The 20,156-nt window shown below is 39.0% G+C and overlaps 1 protein-coding gene across 2 annotated transcripts in view; it reads left to right on the forward strand.

The window, feature by feature from the left end:
- The window catches only part of CAT (catalase), a 38,285-nt gene extending 19,045 nt beyond the window's left edge, over nt 1-19,240 (forward strand). For both annotated transcript variants that reach the window (XM_073347925.1, XM_073347924.1), the window contains 8 exons: nt 911-1,036; nt 3,059-3,250; nt 5,017-5,169; nt 9,268-9,406; nt 13,954-14,087; nt 16,367-16,474; nt 17,851-17,937; nt 18,425-19,240. In XM_073347925.1, coding sequence (XP_073204026.1) covers nt 911-1,036; nt 3,059-3,250; nt 5,017-5,169; nt 9,268-9,406; nt 13,954-14,087; nt 16,367-16,474; nt 17,851-17,937; nt 18,425-18,490 — 1,005 coding nt within the window. In that variant the 3' untranslated portion in view covers nt 18,491-19,240. The remainder of the gene's footprint in view (nt 1-910; nt 1,037-3,058; nt 3,251-5,016; nt 5,170-9,267; nt 9,407-13,953; nt 14,088-16,366; nt 16,475-17,850; nt 17,938-18,424) is intronic.
- The last annotated feature ends 916 nt before the right edge of the window (nt 19,241-20,156 follow it).

Raw genomic sequence — 20,156 nt, forward strand, 5'->3', positions numbered from 1 at the left:
TTTTTGGACCAATAAGACTATATAATAATAAATTATTAACAATTAACTGAAATTCAGTAAAGCTCAAATTATGTGCTTTTAGCCACCTGTTAAACTGTAACTACTGTACTAGATTTTGGGTCTTTTAAAATTTTTCTGTAAAGTTAGCTAATGATTAGTTAAAGTGATTATCTAGTGTTCTTATTTTTCTTGGCTGTATTTTACTTGGACCAAGACAAAAGTAAAGAATTTAAGACTATCAGTATGTTAATATTGAATTAAAGCAGCTGAACCATTCAGAAACAGCAAAGATTTGCTGTTTAGTCAACCCAAGTATAAGAAAATTAACATTAAAAAAATTAAATATTTCTGGGAAGATAATGCTGATATACTTCAAAGCTCAGTAACTTTAAGAAAAAGTGATATTAAAGGGTTTTGTGAAACCCCAAGTTCAAGAACAAACAGCATTTTCTGTGGCTATTGAATGCTATGCATGGAATTCTCTACCTTGAAGGGTTTTGCTAAAACTGGTTTGTTCAGGATTTTAACTTTAAGTTCAAAATATGGTGCTTGCTGGAAAAGTTGTCAGTTAGCTCTAAAACTACAGTAGCTAACTTACTCCTCTTGAAAAAACCATTGTAATCACACATGAGGTTGGTGTCCATCTTTCACTTCCTCGTTAAATACTTCATATAGACTTAACTTTATTGCATGTTCAGCATCTTCAATGATCCAGTTATTAGAGCTGTTGTGATTATGTTTCAGAAGTTGTCAAACAGGCCTTGGCACATGAACAATCATTATGGTTTGCAGCATAAGACAATTTCCATTTATACCGTTGATTAGAGGAGCCTGTCTGCTGTTTATGGATTAGTGACTTTATATTGCATCAGTTTACTAATTACTAGAATTGACTATGCCTTTTATTCAGGTATCTATCTTGTTCAGTGATCGTGGTATTCCAGATGGACACCGTCATATGCATGGATTCGGATCCCATACCTTTAAACTGATTAATGCTCAAGGAAAAGCTGTTTACTGCAAATTTCATGCTAAGGTATTGGTTTTAAGTTTACCTACTTGGAAATATTTTGTGCTAAATACAATTCCACCATTATAAATTGGAAGTACGATAGGGCAAAATGTTTTGCAATAGTTGGTTCTGCAGATTTTTATGCAAGTCTTGGCAATATTATATAATCTTGCAGGTCTCATTGAGGAAAGATCTTCACAGGCATTAGAGTAATAGTCTAATTTAAGAGTTCTGTAAAAGGTTTTCCCATAAGCTTTACTGGTTGTTATTACAAGAATCTTTTCAATCCATCATTAAACATATATAAAGATTGTCCCTGCTTTGATTTCCACTCTGCTTCCCGCATGCTGTGATAAGCAGAGATTCTTCTTCGAAGGCCTTTGTATATTACCAGTTATGGTATTCAAGGTGTTTACACAGTGAGCTTCCGGAACCTTATGGAAAACCATGCTTGTTGTGCCTGCTGGAGCTTTCTTATGACACCATAGATTTTGGGTCTGAGGTTATATAAGGGAGGAGCAATCCTGAACACCTTTCTTGGTGCCATTCAGTGCAGATGTAGGAATCCTACCTATGTCCATGCCCAACCCTATCACACTTTATTTTCCTCAAAGTTCTTTTATATTTATTTAAGTACTAAGAATAATTTCTAGTATAGTAAGGATTTGGGGGGGTTGTGCATATTTCAGAAATTTTTATGGCATCTTAGTCTATTTTGTGCATGTGTTGTACTTGGTTCCTTGGTTCAAACAGCCTAGGGTATAGTCCAGACAGGCATTCAGTAGATGCACTTTTTATCCAGGATTTTTCTGGAGTCCAGTGCTTACTTGTAGTTCTCTTTTTGCTTAGGGGAATCACATCTCCTGGTGGGTGTGAGGTGTGTCGGGCTTTCACATCTGAAGTCCATAAAAACAGTCAAGGAAGGCTCCAGGCCTTCCTAATGCTGAAGTTTCAGCAGGCAAAACCTGCAGAACAGTCTGAGATCCATGGTCTGGGTTATATGTGAGGTTTGGACTGGCTGTCATTAGCATCTACAGTTTTAGATTCCTCAGGATTCCTCTGAGCCAATTTCAATTCTTACCATCACTTGCCAGAGATAAGACTAAGTCTAATAAGACTAAGTCTAATGTGGTTGTAGCTCCAGTTGGATTCAAGCCAAAGACCTTAAGTCAAGGGCTCTGGTTTTGGTAGCTCTTTGGAACTGAAGCCTTCAGACCCCTGTCCCCAGCCTAGAAGGGAACTTCAGGGCCTAGCCTGTTCGAGATGGTGCTGAAATGTCCTTAGGATCTTAAGCTAATTAAGGCTCCAGAAACTATTGCTGATGCATTGATTCCCAGTATAAAACCAAAAGAGCTTCCCTGAGAACTTGCTTTTTCTACTGATAGTGTAGGCCTTTGAATCCTTGAACCCTTCCTAGCTTTGTTGAGGCAACTTTGAGCTTTTATTCTTTGCTCCAAAACACAAGGAAATGAGAATGCAGTTTCTAAAGACTGAAAAATATTTCAAAAGTAAAAAGCACCATTCCAAAGAACATGCTTTGAATCAGTCTTTCAACATGAGACTGCTTCCCTCTTGCCCTCTGCTCACCCCCAAAACACCCTTCACAGGGGAGGGTGGATTTGTGTAAAACAGCTGTAGCTGGGTAGGAAGCCCTGTTTTTTTTTTTTTTTTTTTTTTCCCAAGAGGGTATACCCGAGGGGACATTTTTGTTCCATTCATGCCCCTTCTGTGTCTCCTGGGTGGCATAAAGGGGAATACAGAATCTGACTTATAGAGCCAAACAAAGAGTACATTAAGCAGTTACCTAATTTTATTATTTTAAAAATATTCTGTTATTTTTCTGAGCTCAGATTAATAGAGGACAGTGTTCAGATTGTACTGTGGAGTGGCATTTAATTTACCCGCTGAAATTGAGATGTAAAGTGGAATATGCAAACAGTCTAATAGTTCTTCAGTTTGCTCTTTTTATTTCTGTGGTATTGCATAGCCAGTTTTAATTAATTACAAATGATAATGAGTGTCACTTCTTCATTTAATTACTGTTAGACTGATCAGGGCATCAAAAACCTTTCTGTCGAAGAAGCAGGAAGACTGGCTTCCACTGATCCTGACTATGGATTGCGTGACCTTTACAATGCTATTGCCAATGGAAACTGTCCATCCTGGACTTTCTACATTCAGGTTATGACATTTGAAGAAGCAGAGAAGTTCCCGTTTAACCCTTTTGATGTAACTAAGGTAACTAAGGGATGTGTGTGCGCGCGCGTGCGCCTGTATACAAAAAATAATATTAAAGTTACAAAGTCAAGCAGTCAGATAGGAAATGCCAGTATTAGGTTGTTTGTGCAAACTTAATTCTCTCCTTTCCCCTTCTGCATATGCATTATGTCCTAACATCACATAAGTGCGTGGCAGAGCGAACAATAGAACCTTCCTCTCCTTGGTCCCAGTCTAATGCCTTAAACGCAAAAAAAAATCCTCTTCTTTTTTTTACTACCTCCTTCTTCATTCACTATTCGTTATGTGCTCTGAATGAGGATGGAATCTCAGTCAAATAATGTGATCATGTGAATAAAGAGCATATCATAATGCATACACACAATGGAGCCAAAAGAAGGCCACACGGCAACCTTAATTCTGGAATACTCTAACATTTGAGTGCTTTACTTTGCAACCTTAACGTGTAATTTCCTAGGTGTTTGTTTTCAGTTTTCTTTCAAAAAGAGAAAAATTCCATCCCGTGGAACTATTCCTGTCCCTCCTTCCACTCCTGCTCCAAGAAAAAAAAAAAAGGGGGGGGGGAGAATGGGTAGTGAGCAGGATTTGAGCGCAGGATTTCTAGATCCATACCACAGATCTCTATTACCATTGGAGATGACGGAGTAACTGGTAGCAGGAAAAGGCTATTAAACAGCATAGGGTGATGTGACACAGTTTGCCAGTGGATTTTGCAGCTAGGTAGGTAATAGTTATTTGGAGTTGGGAATCTTGGTGTCTGGTATTGGCTCTGGAGGGCTGTGATCTAGTAGAGAGATTGGGAAGGTTCTTTTTGAAAGGCTGTATTGCTGTTTGGATCAGGCGGTTCTTTTTGAAAGGCTGTATTGCTGTTTGGATCAGGCTTGGCTATGCAATGTTAGAAACCTGAGTTCTTTCCCCAGCTCTGATCGAAACTACCTTGAACAGCCTCTCAGTTACCCTATCATGTAAAATAGGGGCATGAAGCCTTCATCAATAGTGATGACGTTGCAGCATGAAGCATTAACACCAGTCCGTGGAAGAGGAGTTGAGACTGGAACTTACGGTCTCTTCCTTGCTCAGCACAACTTCCCTGAGGCCAAAAGGATGGGATCACTGCTGCTTCTGGGGCCCAATTCAAGCATAAGCTCTGTATCTACCACACAGAAAGCTGTGTAGTGGCCTGGGAGCATGCTTATTATAGATGGACCATGTTCTATGATTGTACCAGTAAGCTTCTGACAAGCTCTTCTGAGCACGTTCATATGGCAGGTTTTTTTTCAGAGCCTCATAATTTAGCTAAATTTGGGTGGATTTTCCTGGGGAACAGTAAAGTGTACTTATGATCCCAGGTCTAATCCTCTGCCAAGCATCAAGTTTCTTGCTTCAAAGCATGGCAGTGGTAGAGTGCTTAAAAAAGAACTGTAGGGGAAAATGTTAACATTGGCAAGCCCTGCATGCTTTTATCTAACCTTCCTCTTAAAAGTGGTTAAACTATTTTTGTCAAATGCTTATTTTATTTAAAAAAAAAATGGAAAATTTCCACCTGAATTGTTACTGTTTGGCAAATTTATAAGCTGCTGAAAGCAAAAGTTTATAATGGAAAGTACTACTATATTTCTTAAAGTGTATACTCGCCTCCCCCTCCCAATATAATTCATTACCAAGATTAAATCCTAGGCACAATGACTGCATCAGGTAGTTGAATCTGTTTTCTTGCTGTGTTTTATAACATGTAGTAATCACAGTGTATGTATTATGTTTTCTAGGTTTGGCCTCACAAATGCTATCCTCTAATTCCTGTGGGCAAACTTGTCTTGAACAGGAACCCTGTCAATTATTTTGCAGAGGTAGAACAAATAGCCTTTGACCCAAGCAACATGCCACCAGGCATTGAACCTAGCCCTGATAAAATGTTACAGGTAAGCAGAGCGGCTCGGTATATTACTCTGACACAGAGTAAATCTCCTACATGGCATTTTCTCTTCGTAAGGCTATGTCTACACTTAAACCACTGCAGTGGCACAGCTGCAGCACTCAGTGTAGATACTGATTACAGCAAACAAAGTGACATGAGAACCCCTGTATTTAATCCACCTCACTGAGAGATGGTAGCTAGATCCAGGGAAAAAATTCTTCCATTGACCTAGTGCTGTCTACACTAGGGATTAGGTTGGTTTAACAACATCACTTGGGGTATGTCTTCACTACGAAATTAGGTCAAATATATAGAAATTGGTTTTTTAGAAAGCATTTTTATACAGTCTATTGTATGTGTCCCCACATAAATGCTCTAAGTCCATTTAGTCGGCGGAGTGCGTCCACAGTACCGAGGCAACCATCGACTTCCAGAGCGTTGCACTGTGGGTAGCTATCCCACAGTCTCCGCCACCCATTTGAATTCTGGGTTGAAATCCCAATGCCTGATGAAGCAAAAACATTGTCATGGGTGGTTCTGGGTACATATCGTCAGGCCCCCCCCTTCCCTCCCTCTGTGAAAGCAACAGCAGACAATCGTTTTGCGCCCTTTTTTCCTGGGTTACCTGTGCAGACACCATACCACGGCAAGCATGGAGCCCGCTCAGCTCACTGTCATCATATGTCTCCTGGGTGCTGGCAGACGTGGTACTGCATTGCTACACAGCAGCAGCTTATTGCCTTTTGGCAGCAGACGGTGCATTATGACTGGTAGCCATCGTCGTTGTACTCCTGGGTGCTCTTTTAGCCGACCTCAGTGAGGTCGGTCAGGGGCGCCTGGGCAGACATGGGAGTCACTCAGCCAAGTCATTTCCCTTTTTAAGCTTTGTCTCATGGAGATTCAGTCCTGCCGGCAGTTGTACTGCACCGTTTTCTGGTGAGCAGCCAGGAGACCACGATGGCCAGCAGTCGTACTGCACCATCTGCTGCCAGCCTAAGATGTATAAAGATAGCTGAAGTGGATCAAAACAAGAAATAGATTAGATTTATTTTGTATTCATTTGTATTCATTTTCTCCCCCCTCCCTCCCGCTGTGAAATCAACAGCCTGCTAAACCCAGGGTTTTGAGTTCTATCCTTGAGGGGGCCATTCTGTTTCTCCTTGATGCAAAGCCACCCCCTTTGTTGATTTTAATTCCCTGTAAGCCAACCCTGTAAGCCAGGGTTGTCAGTCGCCCCTCCCTCCATCAGAGCAACGGCAGACAATTGTTTCGCGCCTTTTTTCAGCGCAGACACCATAGCACTGGGAGCATGGAGCCTGCTCAGATCACCGCGGCAATTATGAGCACTATAAACACTGCGCACGTTATCCAGTAGGATATGCAGAACCATAACCTACAAGAAAAGCGAAACCAGGGGAGGAGGAGGCGACTGCAGCGCAGTGACAAGAGTGATGAGGACATGGACATAGACTTCTCACAAAGTACAGGCCCCTGCAACATGCACACCATGGTGTCAATTGGGCAGGTTCATGGTGTGGAACGCCAATTCTGGGCCTGGGAAACAAGCAAAGACTGCTGGGACCACATATTGTTGCGGGTCTGGGATGATTCCCAGTGGCTGTGAAACTTTCGCATGCGTAAGGCACTTTGATGGAAACTTGTGACTTGCTTTCCCCTGACCTGAAGTGCAAGAATACAGAGATGAGAGGAGCCCTCACACGCGAGTGGCGATAGCCCTGTGGAAGCTTGCAACGTCAGACAGCTACCGGTCAGTTGGGAATCAATTTGGAGTGGGCAAATCTACTGTGGGGGCTGCTGTGATGCAAGTAGCCAATGCAATCACTGAGCTGCTGCTATCAAGGGTAGTGACTCTGGGAAATGTGATCATAGTGGATGGCTTTGCTGCAATGGGATTCCCTAACTGTGGTGGGGCGATAGACGGAACCCATATCCCTATCTTGGCACTGGAGTACCAAGTCAGCAAGTACATAAACCGAAAGGGGTACTTTTCAGTGGTGCTGCAAGCACTGGTGGATCACAAGGGACGTTTCACCAAGATCAACGTGGGATGGCTGGGAAAGGTACATGACGCTCGCATCTTCAGGAACTGTTTGTTTCAACAGTTAGTCTATTTTCTGGTCTGGAAAGTAAGTCCCTTGCTGCAGCTATTGAAATAACCATTGGGGATGTTGAAATGCCTGTAGTTCTCTTTGCGGACCCAGCCTACCCCTTAATGCCATGGCTTATGAGGCCATACACAGGCTTCCTGGACAGTAGTCAGGAGGTGTTTAACTATAGGCTGAGCAAGTGCAGAATGGTGGTAGAATGTGCATTTGAGCATTTAAAAGTGTGCTGGCGCAGTTTACTGAGTCGTTTAGACCTCAGCAAAACCAATATTTCCATTGTTATTGCTGCTTGCTGTGCGCTCCACAATATTTGTGAGAGTAAGGGGAAGACGTTTATGGCGGGGTGGGAGGTTGAGGCAAATCGCCTGGCCGCTGATTATGCGCAGCCAGACACCAGGGCAGTTAGAGTACAGGAGTGCGCGGTGCACATCAGAGAAGCTTTGAAAACCAGTTTCATGACGGGCCAGGCTACGGTGTGAAAGTTCTGTTTGTTTCTCCTTGATGGAAACAACCCTCCCTCCCCCCGCCCCGGTTCACTCTTCTTTCCTGTAAGCTAAGCACCCTTCCCTCCCCCCTTCGATCAACACTTGCAGAGGCAATAAAGTCATTGTTGCTTCACATTCATGCATTCTTTATTTATTCATCACACAAGTAGGGGAATAACTGCCAAGATAGCCCAGGAGGGGTGGTGGAGGAGGGAAGCACCAGGTGGGGTGGTGGAGGAGGGAAGAACAAGGTCGCACAGCACTCTAAAACATATTGAATGCCAGCCTTCTGTTGCTTGGGCAATCCTCTGGGTGGAGTGAATCATAGAATCATAGAATATCCGGATTGGAAGGGACCTCAGGAGGTCATCTAGTCTAACCCCTGCTCAAAAGCAGGACCCATCCCCAATTAAATCATCCCAGCCAGGGCTTTGTCAAGCCTGACCTTAAAAACTTCTAAGGAAGGAGATTCCACTACCTCCCTAGGCAACGCATTCCAGTGTTTCACCACACTCCTAGTGAAAAAGTTTTTCCTAATATCCAACCTAAACCTCCCCCACTGCAACTTGAGACCATTACTCCTTGTCCTGTCCTCGTCCACCACTGAGAATAGTCTAGAACCATCCTCTCTGGAACTACCTCTCAGGTAGTTGAAAGCAGCTATCAAATCCCCCCTCATTCTTCTCTTCCGCAGACTAAACAATCCCAGTTCCCTCAGCCTCTCCTCATAAGTCATGTGTTCCAGACCCCTAATCATTTTTGTTGCCCTTCGCTGGACTCTCTCCAATTTATCCTAAATTTACTGCTCCTAAAGCAGTAAATGGTTTGTTTCTGTTATTATGTAAGGAGGCATTTATTAAAATACAGTCACTGCAATATTGTCATGGGAATATAAAAGAAAAATAGGTGGGCTATGACGCACACACGCGCACACACAGAATTTCAGAAAGAATCTTTGAAAGTTCAGGACAGCTTATCATTTTGACATTTTATCTGTGAGGATTAAGGATTATGAAATGATTATTTCCATGTTGCAAAATATGCATTTCATTACATAACTGCTCATTTCAGTGATTAGTTTCAAAAGGTGGTCATGAAAAATATGACCAGGGTCAAACTGATTGCCCTATGTGGGGTTGGGAAGGAATTCCCCCACCCCTCCCCCCCGTCAGGTTGGCAGTGACGGTGGGAGGTTTTGATCATCATCTGCAGGGTGGGGTGCTAGTCACTTTCCAGGATTATCAGAATATATCTCACTTAATTTCCCTGCCATTGTGGGGACTTCAGGCATTGTTACATCTAAGTCCTCCTATTCTCTGCCCGTGACACACAATATTCTAGTCTCCTGTGATCTGTAATACTTTGGTCTAATTTAGGTTGCTTGTGATATACAGGAGTTCAGACTAGATCATCTGGTGGTCCCGTCCGGCTTTAAACTCTGACTAAATATAAAAAAATGTTGAATATACAACATGTCATTGTGATTTTTAGGGTCGTCTTTTCTCATATCCTGATACTCACCGACACCGTTTAGGACCCAACTACCTACAAATACCTGTGAATTGTCCCTATAGGACTCGTGTGGCCAACTATCAGAGAGATGGACCTATGTGTGTGTTTGACAACCAAGGTATCCTGAAAATATTTCTGAATGTAATATATTTGCATTATGTATATAGGCATTAAAAATGATTTGTCTGATCTTGAAGATAGTTCATTTCAGAACAAAATCAGCCCATCAATTAGCAGGAGTAGTTGAAAACAAACTGCTCTAAACAGTGATACACTAAAATACTCTTTTCAGTGTCTTTGTAGTAGTAACAGACTGAACATATTCTGCTCCATTTACATTGTTTCCTAAATAACGAGCTTTACCTTTTTTTTCCTAATTCAAGTGTGGTAGACGTATGCAGAAGCTGCTCCTTAATAAGGACTTTTCTAAATTTTCAGAGTCATGGATCCATAATATTTAAGTGCATGCCATTGTTAATATCTGATCAGTTTTCATCACTTATGCACAGAGATGTAGGTATAGACCTCAGTATTGATGCAAAAATGGTTATTTATTCTTCTGTTACTTGGACCTTTATTGAATTCCAAAGAGATACTTACAATTGTTTTCATAGATACAAGGCTTGGAGAATAATAGCTTACATGCTTATGTTTTTAGTTACTAATTTAATTATATGAAATGTACAAGCTAAAAAAGTCCTTTCTATCAATGTGAAAGGCCCCTGTGTGTCAGAGTGATACATCTCTAAAACTTCTAGTTGTGTTTACACAGTTGCTGGAATGCAAATTTATATTTTTTGTGTGTTAATATTCTATATTTTTTTAAAATAATTTTTGAAAGATGTTGCAGTGTTTAGTGATTTTTGCCTTATAAGAATATTTGATAGGAGTCTTTAATTACAAGTTGTAAATGTACTACAGCTGTCTGGTTGTAAGTCTAGGAACCATGTGGTCAAAAAGGCAAACAAATCAACATGTATGCCTTATCAAAGAGTAGAACACATCCTTCATGTATAAGATACCAGTTTGTTATAGATATTATCTTTATCTCAAGACAACAGATGTTGTAAGATGTTTGTTTGAAAAAAAATCCTAACTGTATAAAAGAATGCGAGGATGTTCTTATTCAGAAAATTCCAAAAAGAAGTAACGCTTAGGATGTGTTACCAGAACTATAAACCAAGGGGGGAAAGTGGGTCTCTTATTCCTCCTCTTTGAAAAGAAAAATCTTAGTTTAAACCCACAAAAAGAATTCTAGAAATATCCTTATTGAAACTGATTTCTTATGTAAACACTCAAAGTTTTCATGGTTTAAATTTGAATGAGAATATTTGTGATTGGGAAATATCTTACAGAAGATATTAATTACGTCCCTCCTTTCCATGTTTAAGGTGAAAGAAAACCTTTGCTTCTCAAATTCTTAAAATTGCATACAATTGTTTTTGAGATATTTGCAGTTTTGCATCTAAATGCAAGCCATCATGTAATAACTGCCTGATTCCATGGTTGTGTGAATTGTGAGATATTTTATGTACAAATATATTAAGATCATTTGATGCTATAACTGGTTAGTAATACAAGCCATTTTAATATAAAATATTGATAACTAATTCTTCAGTTAATATCTGGCATTGCTTAAGCAACTAGTTACCAAACTCAGACAATAACCTTCTCTCCAAGAATGGTAAGAAAAAAAGACAATACCATCTGTGATGACCATTTAAGTTCAAAGACATTCTTAAGTAGGGATGTAATCACCATTTAAAAAGTTAACTGTTTAAACTACTAAAAAATACTTTGTTTAAATGGCTAACTGATTAAAGGGCTGGCTGTTGTGTGGCTGGGGCCCATCTGGCTTGCACGCGGCTGGGGCTGATCCGACTGCGCCAGCCAGTGCGGGGGTTAACAGTTAAGTCGGGGTAACTGGTAAGACTAATGCTTAACATTTTACATCCCTACTCTTAAGAACTATGTAATTTTTCCAAAAAATTACTTTCAGAGCTCAGAGGAAATAGTGTTTGGACTCATTTGAAAGGGAATTCCAACTTCTTGTGAGCCCTGGTGGAGTTCAAAGGATGTCTCAATAAATGTATTGAATAAAAAGTTAAAATTCTATGCTTAAAGATGTTCTGCTGATTTACTACCACAAAGACGAATGCAAAATAATCACAAAGCTGAAGAATTACAATCCTACTACATATTCGGTAGCATATGGTATATTCGTAAGCTGAAGGTATACACTAAGATCATCAGACAAAGGTGTTAAGGCACTGAACTGTGACAAACTGATATCTGAAGCAACCAAGCCCCTAAAAGAGGGGTTTCTTCCCTCTACAGAGAGATAATAAATCTCTCTGAACTGAGGGAGTAAACAGCAGCACTCAGTTCAGCATAGTTCACCTCTTTACAAGCAAGCAGCAGCAGCAAGAAGATAGCTGACAAGGCAAAGAAGCCACAGCACAGCATCCAGGAGAAGCAGCCTCCCAATGCAGCACTGCTTCTGCAACATGTCACCTAGACTTCAGCATCGTTGGTGAGGTGGAGTTAACAAAAGCAGTGCCAAAGGATTTGCCTAAATTTTTCCTGTAATAATTTTAATGGGATAGTGAAATGGTATTGTCATTTAAGGTATTAACAGCTTCTCCTATTAAAAGCCAGAATATTTAGACTATGTATTCTTAGAAAGGAAACATGAGCTAACCTTGGTAAACTGCAAGAAATAATGGGATTTAATTTAAATGTAAGATTCTTAATTTTCATTCATTTTCCTGCATCAAGACTCTACCTTGACTGGCTTCTTTTAATTAACCAAGTCAAACACTTTGATTTCATAGGATCTTAGTTAAGATTACTTAACTCTGCCTATTTATGAACTGTTTAGGTTGTCCATGATAAACCATACAGGATTCATCAATCCTTAAACAAAATTCCTTTGCTCATGGTTATCCATGAGATAATAAGGCTATGTCTGCACTACGGCCCTTACAGCAGCAGAGCTTTACCACTACAGCTGTGTCACTGTAAGGTCTCCTGTGTAGCTGCTCTATGCCAACGGGAGAGATCTCTTCCTTTAGCATAATTAAATGACCCCAAATGAGTGATAGAAGCTATGTCAGCGGGAGAGCGTCTCCACACTCGTGCTTTTGTTGGTGAAACTTACATTGGTCAGGGGTGTGTTTTTTCACACCCCTGGCCGACAGAAGTTTTACTAACAAAAGTGCTAGCGTAGACATAGTCTAAGAAAGGACTCAGTACTGATATTGGGGAAAATACAGACTGTGCTTTTACTTTTGGTAGAAAAGAGCATGTCCAGCAGAGGTAGACCCAATGTTAAGGCATAAATCTCTGTTCAAAGTTCACCACAGAAAGATGTACTGTAGTAAATGTCACTTACAGCTTGTATGCTATGGTTCTCTTTTCCTTTCCTAGTCATTAATTAATCCTAGCCATTATTAATGAATTATTAGTCATTAATTTTGTTATTATTATTCAATCACTAGTAATAGATTATTTTGTTTGTCTTTAATTGTGGTATTCCCATAGGAGTGATGAACCCCATTTGACTAAAATTGTGGGAGTAACATCCCTGAATTGGCATTGATATGGTATGCCATTTCTTATTTTGCTAGACTGTAAATTTAAGTAATTTTTGGATAAAAAGTTAGTTGGTGCTTAACAATTTAAAACACCCTCTTCATCTCTCACAGGCCTTGATCCTACAAGATGCTGAACATTTTGGCCCCTGATCCAGCAAAACATGATTAACTGTTAGGTATGTGAGTGGTCCCATTGAAGTCAGTGGTATCTAAAGTAAATGGGACTACTCATAGGTTTAAAGCTAAGCATGTGTTCAACTGTTTTGCTAGATTGTGGTCAGAGCACTTGGCATCTTGCATAATTGAGCCATTAAAAATATGGGATGGGAGACAGTATGTGCAGGTGACTAAGCCTCCTTTTTGCACAGAACAGGTTCTTTCCACACAGGGAGGGGGTTTAGATTCTGCCTTAATTTTTAATACCAGGAATTTTAAAGAAAACTCAGGAAATTAGAAATGGGTAGATTCAAATCCAGATACTAGGGCTGGTTCGAAAATTTTTGTTGAAAGTTTTCCTTCAGAAAATGTCATTTTGACAAAACTGGGGGGTTGTAGGTTTTTTTTTTTTTTTAAATTTCCCACGAACATTCCAAAATTTAGAAATTTTTGTTTGAGAACTTAATTTCAGAAAAATGGAAATAATTGTTTTAAAACTAACTTTTATATTTTTAGGTGCATTATTTCATGATACCTGTAGTAATAGTGCTTAATGTGATTGATATTTGAAATATTCTATTTTATTTTTTCAGAATTTCCATTTCACAGGAAATTTTGCTTTTGTTCTGATTTAGAACAAAAACAAATGTTCAAAATTCCAAGTTTTGACCAGCTATATCAGATATGGGTTTGAGGCTGCAGAACATTGTAACTGCTGAGCTGTATCTTTTGAAGAGTGTGAGGCAAAGTGTTGGCAGCTGTTTTACAAAGAAAGCGAAGGAAATATAGGCATGATAACCGGGTAAAAGGATTATCTAAATCAGTTTGAATATATTCCTTCAAGGTGCTTTATAATTTCACTGTCTCCTAATCTAAACTAAAAGGACTGATATTTTGATCTTTTCTTTTAAAGGTGGTGCCCCAAATTATTATCCAAACAGTTTTACTGGTCCTGAAGATCAGCCCAATTTGAAGGAAAGCCGCATGTCTGTCGCATGCTATGATGTGCAGCGCTTCAATAGTGAAAATGAGGATAATGTGTCTCAGGTATGCTGTGTGAAAAGGACTTATTATAACATTGTTCTGGAATTTGACTGTATTATCTGGATGTTGGTTTTCCCTTGAAGCATCTAGCCTAAATTTAAGGCCAGTTCTGAGGAGGCCTTGAAAGATCTTTATGCCAATTAATTTAAAGTAGGGCTGCAAATTAATTACTCATGCGACTAACTAAAAAAAATGGTGATTAATTGAACTGTTAAACAATAATACAGTACCAGTTGAAATTTATAAATATTTTTGGATGTTTTCCACATTTTCAAATTTACTGATTTCAATTACAAGACAGAATACAAAGTGTACAGTGCTCACTTTATATTTTTGAATTTGTATTTTTCAATTCACCTCATACAAGTACTATAGTGTGATTTCTATTGTGAAAGTGAAACTTACAAATATAGGTTTGTTTATTTGCTGGCCCATCATTTGAGGCTGTTATAACATGAAATATATGGCAGAATGCAGGTAACTCACAGAGCAGGAGACATACAGTTCTTCCTCAAGGAATTCAGTCACAAATTTAATTAACGCATTATTTTTTTTTAGTGAGTGTCATCAGCATGGAAGCATGTCCTCTGGAAAGGCGGCCAAAGCATGAATATTTAGCATATTTGACACATAAATACTTTGCAATGCCAGCTGCAAAAGTGCCATGCGAACATCTGTTTTCACTTTCAGGGGACATTGTAAATAAGAAGCGGGCAACATTATAATTCCGTAAATGTAAACAAAAACTTGTTTGTCTTAGCGATTGGCTGAATAAGAAGTGAGACTGAGTGGACTTATAGGCTCTAAAGGTTTACATTGTTTTGTTTTTGAGTGCAGTTGTGTAACAAAAATAAGTCTACTTTTATAAGTGCACTTTCATGATAAAGATCTCACTACAGTACTTTTATGAGGTGAATTGAAGAATACTATATTTTTACAGTGCAAATATTTGTAATAAGCAAAGTGAGTACTGTACACTTTGTATTGTGTTGTAACTGAAATCAGTATATTAAATATAGAAACATCCATACCTTTATTATAATTTTCAATTGGTATTCTGTTATTGTTTAACAATGCGATTAAAACGGCAATTAACTGAGATTAACTTTTTAAATCTTGCAATTAATCAAGATTAATTTTTTTGATAGTTTGACAGCCCTAATTTCAAGGACTGCTTTGACTTTGACTGCCCAGTGAAAAAGCTGTGGTTCCTCACAACTCATTCTTCCACAGCACTTTCTTCAACTCAGATATGACCAGTTCAAATTTTCATGTACATTTCTTTGCATGCAAAATTGCACCTGCAAAAGTGAGGGTCACCTGTTTTATTGCAGTGTGATACCAAGAGAATATAAAGTCCAATATTTTACCAGAAACATATTTTCTCCACATTTTATCACTTTTCTCTAGGTATCTTGGTAACACTTCCCCTACTCTTAAGAACCACACTTTCCTTAGAATACTGTCATTTCAGTTAACCTTTAAGAAATGTTTCTTTACACTAAGTAATGCAAATAGTAAATTTTTTGGGCCAACCTGAATACGAATACCCAGATGCAGAATTTAGCTCTTTTTTTTCCGAGCTTGATGTAATTAGTTGCTGCAGATATCTAAACTATAACATTTGTATCGCATTGTGTTAATTCCAACAGAACTGGATTACATTGATGTATAAGATAATTAAAGTAATTAAACAAATAGCAGTGAACACAGAATTTGTGTCGTAACGCTAGAAACAGTGTTGCCAGTACATTTGCAAATCTCATTCATAGGCTTTTTTTATAGATAGTGTCAGAGGAGAAATATGTAATTGTAAGATAGTTGTAAATTACTTCCTGAAATAGTCCAATATTAATTTTAGAAACTGGAAGAGTAGTTAAAAATTGATTTGTTAAAATGGACTTGTCTTGTAAAGCAGATGTAAAATTTCAAAATTTAATTTTGCTAAACTATCCAGCAGAATAGCGTTAATGGTTCTAGGAAGCAGAATGGCTGCATCTTTAATCTAATGTTGACTTGGAACCACTACTTTCATCAGCAGCATGTCATTCTCTTTGCCTCTTTCTTATTCCTTCCCTCATGTAAAAACTTAGTTGTACATCACGGTGGGAAGCAGTTGGACTATGCTGGGGAAAATACCAACCAATATTTCATGCTTTCTTGCAATAGTTTAAAGACCTGAGCTTTAACAGTTTGACTACTGTTAATGAGGAGCTTTTGATAGAATCAGATTAAAACTGGCCTTGCCTTACATAAACTAAACTACTGACTTCAATCCTAAGGTGAGAGTGTTCTATACCAAAGTTCTGAAAGAAGATGAACGCCAAAGACTGTGTGAGAACATTGCTAGCCATCTTAAAGATGCTCAGCATTTCATCCAGAAGAAAGCTGTAAGTACAGTAAAAGCTTTATCGGGCACTTTGGGAGAATGGGGGGTGCTGGTTAGTCAAAAATTGTGGTTAACTAAGAGTTATAATTACCAATGGAGGGAGTGAGTTTGGGTGCAGGATGTGACTTAGGGCTGGGACATGGGAAGGGGTGTGGGCTCTGGGAGGGAGTTTCGTTGTGGGAGGATGCTTGGGGTAGGGGCACTAAAGGGGTTTTAGCATGCTGGATCTGGGCGGTGCTCACCTCGGGAAGCTCCCCGCAACTGCAACATATCCTTTCTGCTCCTAGGCAGAGGAGTGGCCAGGTGGCTCTGTGCACTGCCTCTGCCCGCAGGCGCTGCCCCTGCAGCTCCCATTGGCCGCGGTTCTCAGCTAGTGGGAGCTGCGGAGCCAGTGCTCGGGATGGAGGTAGCTCACAGAGCCCCAGTGGCTGTTCCTCCACCTAGGAGGAGGAAGGACATGATACCTCATCTGGGGAGCCCCGCAGAGCCAGGTAGGGGGCCTGCTGGCCCCACACCAACCAGACTTTTAATGGATATCAGAAATGTTGGTTTCCAGAGCTTTCTGGTTGGTAAAGTGCCAGATAACCACTTTTACTGTAGCATTTTATTGTGTTAGCTTAAGTCTAGCTTCTGCTGGTGTCTTACAGTATTGCAGTTTGCAAATATAACAGTTTGGGGATGAAAAGAGAAGGTCAGAAATTGTATTTTTGGAGAATACTTGTTGATCTGTTCTTTTATGTAACAAATGACCAGTAGAGTGTAAAGAATTAACAAATTTTGTACATACCGGTAATTATAAAGGAGAATGCTAAAGCTGGCAGGATGATGAGCTGACACTTTCAACACACACATGTGGAAGTATAGTGATTTGCGCTTCCTGTGTTGTGGGGCAGGCTAACAGAATTTTAAAGGTATTAAACTGCATACGTGCTTTGCACTGAGTGTTTAAAATAGGGATATCTTACTCAAAACAAACAAACAAAAAACCAACCACCCTTGTTTGGTCAAGGCCATAAAGGTTTTATTTGAAGGATGAAAAGTTCCTCAAAATTTAACTCTGCTGAAATATCCAGGAGAACAACATTAATGGTGCTAGGAAGAAGAATGGCTTCATCACCCCCCAATGGAAAACACCTGTGCAATGTTTGTTTAATTTGCAGTAGATCAGGATGTTGTCCTAGGTGACTTAATTCCCATGATTCACTCCTTGCTACCTGGTCTAGATATGAACTGGTGCTTGATTTGGGGAATTGTTGATAATTCTTATTAAATATAGCCTATTGATGGCAGGTTTTGGAATTGGCAAGAACCAAGTATGAATGTGAAACTGAGAAATGAAATTGTCTGTTCAAGCCGTGATTTTCCTTACTATTTCAGGTGAAAAACTTCACTGATGTTCATCCTGACTATGGTGCCCGTATTCAAGCTCTGCTGGACAAATACAATGCTGAAGCTGGCAAACAGGTATGTTAAGGATGGCTTCTTTCTACTTAACAAGACTTTGATTGGCTGAATACCTTAGCTTGTTTCATGACTCTCTACCTTGGTGGAATATAATTTTGAGGGTTTTTTTTTACTTGCGGATAATTCAGTGTTTTGATAATCATACAATGAGAGAATCGCCATTAATTGCAATGCTAATTGGTCCAAATTAGTTGGTGCTTTACAAGGACTGAATTTTAGTGGTTTTATATTTCAGAAGGTGTCCATGCATACACTTAATACTCTAGTTAGCTTAGCACATAACTTTATCTGCTACAATTGCATAAAGAGAAAGGGATAAAATGGCAGTTACTAAACAAAATGTTTCACTTGTGCTGTTTACTAAATGAGCACCGGTTAGTTTCTTTAATGTTGATTTGACTGTGTTCAAATGTAAGAAACTTCTTTTAATAGAATTTGCCCTAAATGTATGTTTTACATAGCCTAATTAATTTCATGTTGCTTTTAGGATATGATTAGAACGTATACACGATCTACATCTCGCATGTCTGCAAAGGAACGATCTAACCTGTAAACTGTGCTACATGCAGTTGGTCCGTCCGTGGATTTTACATCCACCTAACTGGAGAATAAGCTGTCAGACAGTAACAAATGTAGCAGATGTCCACACAAGATATACATGTCTTTCAGGCTTGATGCAGTAATACGTGTCTATTCTTATGTCTGCAATCAAAAGTGATTGACTTTGATAATCTAGTACCTTGTAACACCAGTATTCTAGGCTGGTAATGATTTTATGCAGATCTCTCTTTAAGGCTAAAAATTATTTTTGTTTAGGAAATTAAACTCAGAATACTTAAATGGAAAAAATTGTGTTTCAATTGGTTTTTGAGGTAAGGTCCCAAATTTCTGGCTAAACAACTGAAAAAAACTTATATAAATACTGTGATTATCAATGTAGGTGAACTAATTTGGTGTTCATGTTGATAGAACTTCACCTGATTTTGTCAAAAATAAATTGCCCAGTATGTGAGCATTACAGTACTTTAAAAATAAATAAATAAATTGCAAGTAGTAAAGGAATCCATATACATACAGTAACTTTCTTGCTTAACTCTAGTTTCCTGTAGTACAATGTATCTGATAGTAGTTAATTCATATCCAGGTGGAATAACAACTGAAGGCTAAAATTCGTTTTGTTTACTTATGGAAGATACTGGGTTGGGTATATTTTATGCAAGGAAGGTAGTGATGAAAGTAGTAATTTTGTTTCTAATCATTTACGGTTTAGATTTTACAATAAAATTGCTTGCAGTTAACCAAATGTGGCTTTGTTTTTTTTTTTAGGCTATAAGTAGTTGAACTGCACATAATGGTTACTAAACATACCGTCTACCAACTACATTCTTTTGAGTAAATGTTAGTTGTCCAGGAGATTAAGGAAACAGTTTTCAGAATCCAGCACAATTTTTACCATGGCCAGATACCATCTCTGCTAATTTATTTAAGTTTATGTAAATCTCTTTTACTGGTTCAGTTGGATATATTACTTACCAGCCCTAAAGCCTGTAGAGCTAGAACTGGCTACATTTCAGTGGTGAATGAAAAGATTCCTATAAATAAGGCCCAATTCTGTTTTCATTTAAGTCAGTTGGAATTTTATTACTGACTTAATTGGGCCCAGGTTCAGGCCCAAAGCTTCTGTCTCAGAGGAATTCTACAAGAGACTTTGGAATCTTTCAGGATTAAAGGTGTTCCATATTGGTTTGCAAAATGTAATCTGGACTTTTAGCAGTTTCCTGTAACATAGTGGCATTATCTTCAAACCTTTTTGAGTATATTTTAAATCTGATTCTGTTAAACATGGACTATGTAGAAATTGTTACATTTAAAACACTGAGGACAACGGTTAAACCAAGAATCATGGAAATACTGGAATGAAGCTGCGACTGTCAGCTGGTCTTACTGGCTCTTTTCCTTGCTTTCTTAGTGAATGGCCACCACATGCACATGATGATCCAGATACCAGTTCCACAATACCATCACTTCGGAATGAGTTGTAGTGTATACTTTCCTTCTTGGCCATAGGTGTTGCCTATCAGCACTTGAATCACATGACCCATGAGTGACAGTGGAAAGAATTTTAGAGCCCAACAATTGGCTTTGCTCTGGATATGTTGCAAAGTCCAAATATTCTGACATCTTGGTAGTGTGGCTCCTCAGCCTAGAATTAAAGCATT

Source organism: Lepidochelys kempii, chromosome 6, assembly GCF_965140265.1.
Source record: "Lepidochelys kempii isolate rLepKem1 chromosome 6, rLepKem1.hap2, whole genome shotgun sequence".
In the NCBI taxonomy this organism is placed as follows: Eukaryota; Metazoa; Chordata; order Testudines; family Cheloniidae; genus Lepidochelys; species Lepidochelys kempii.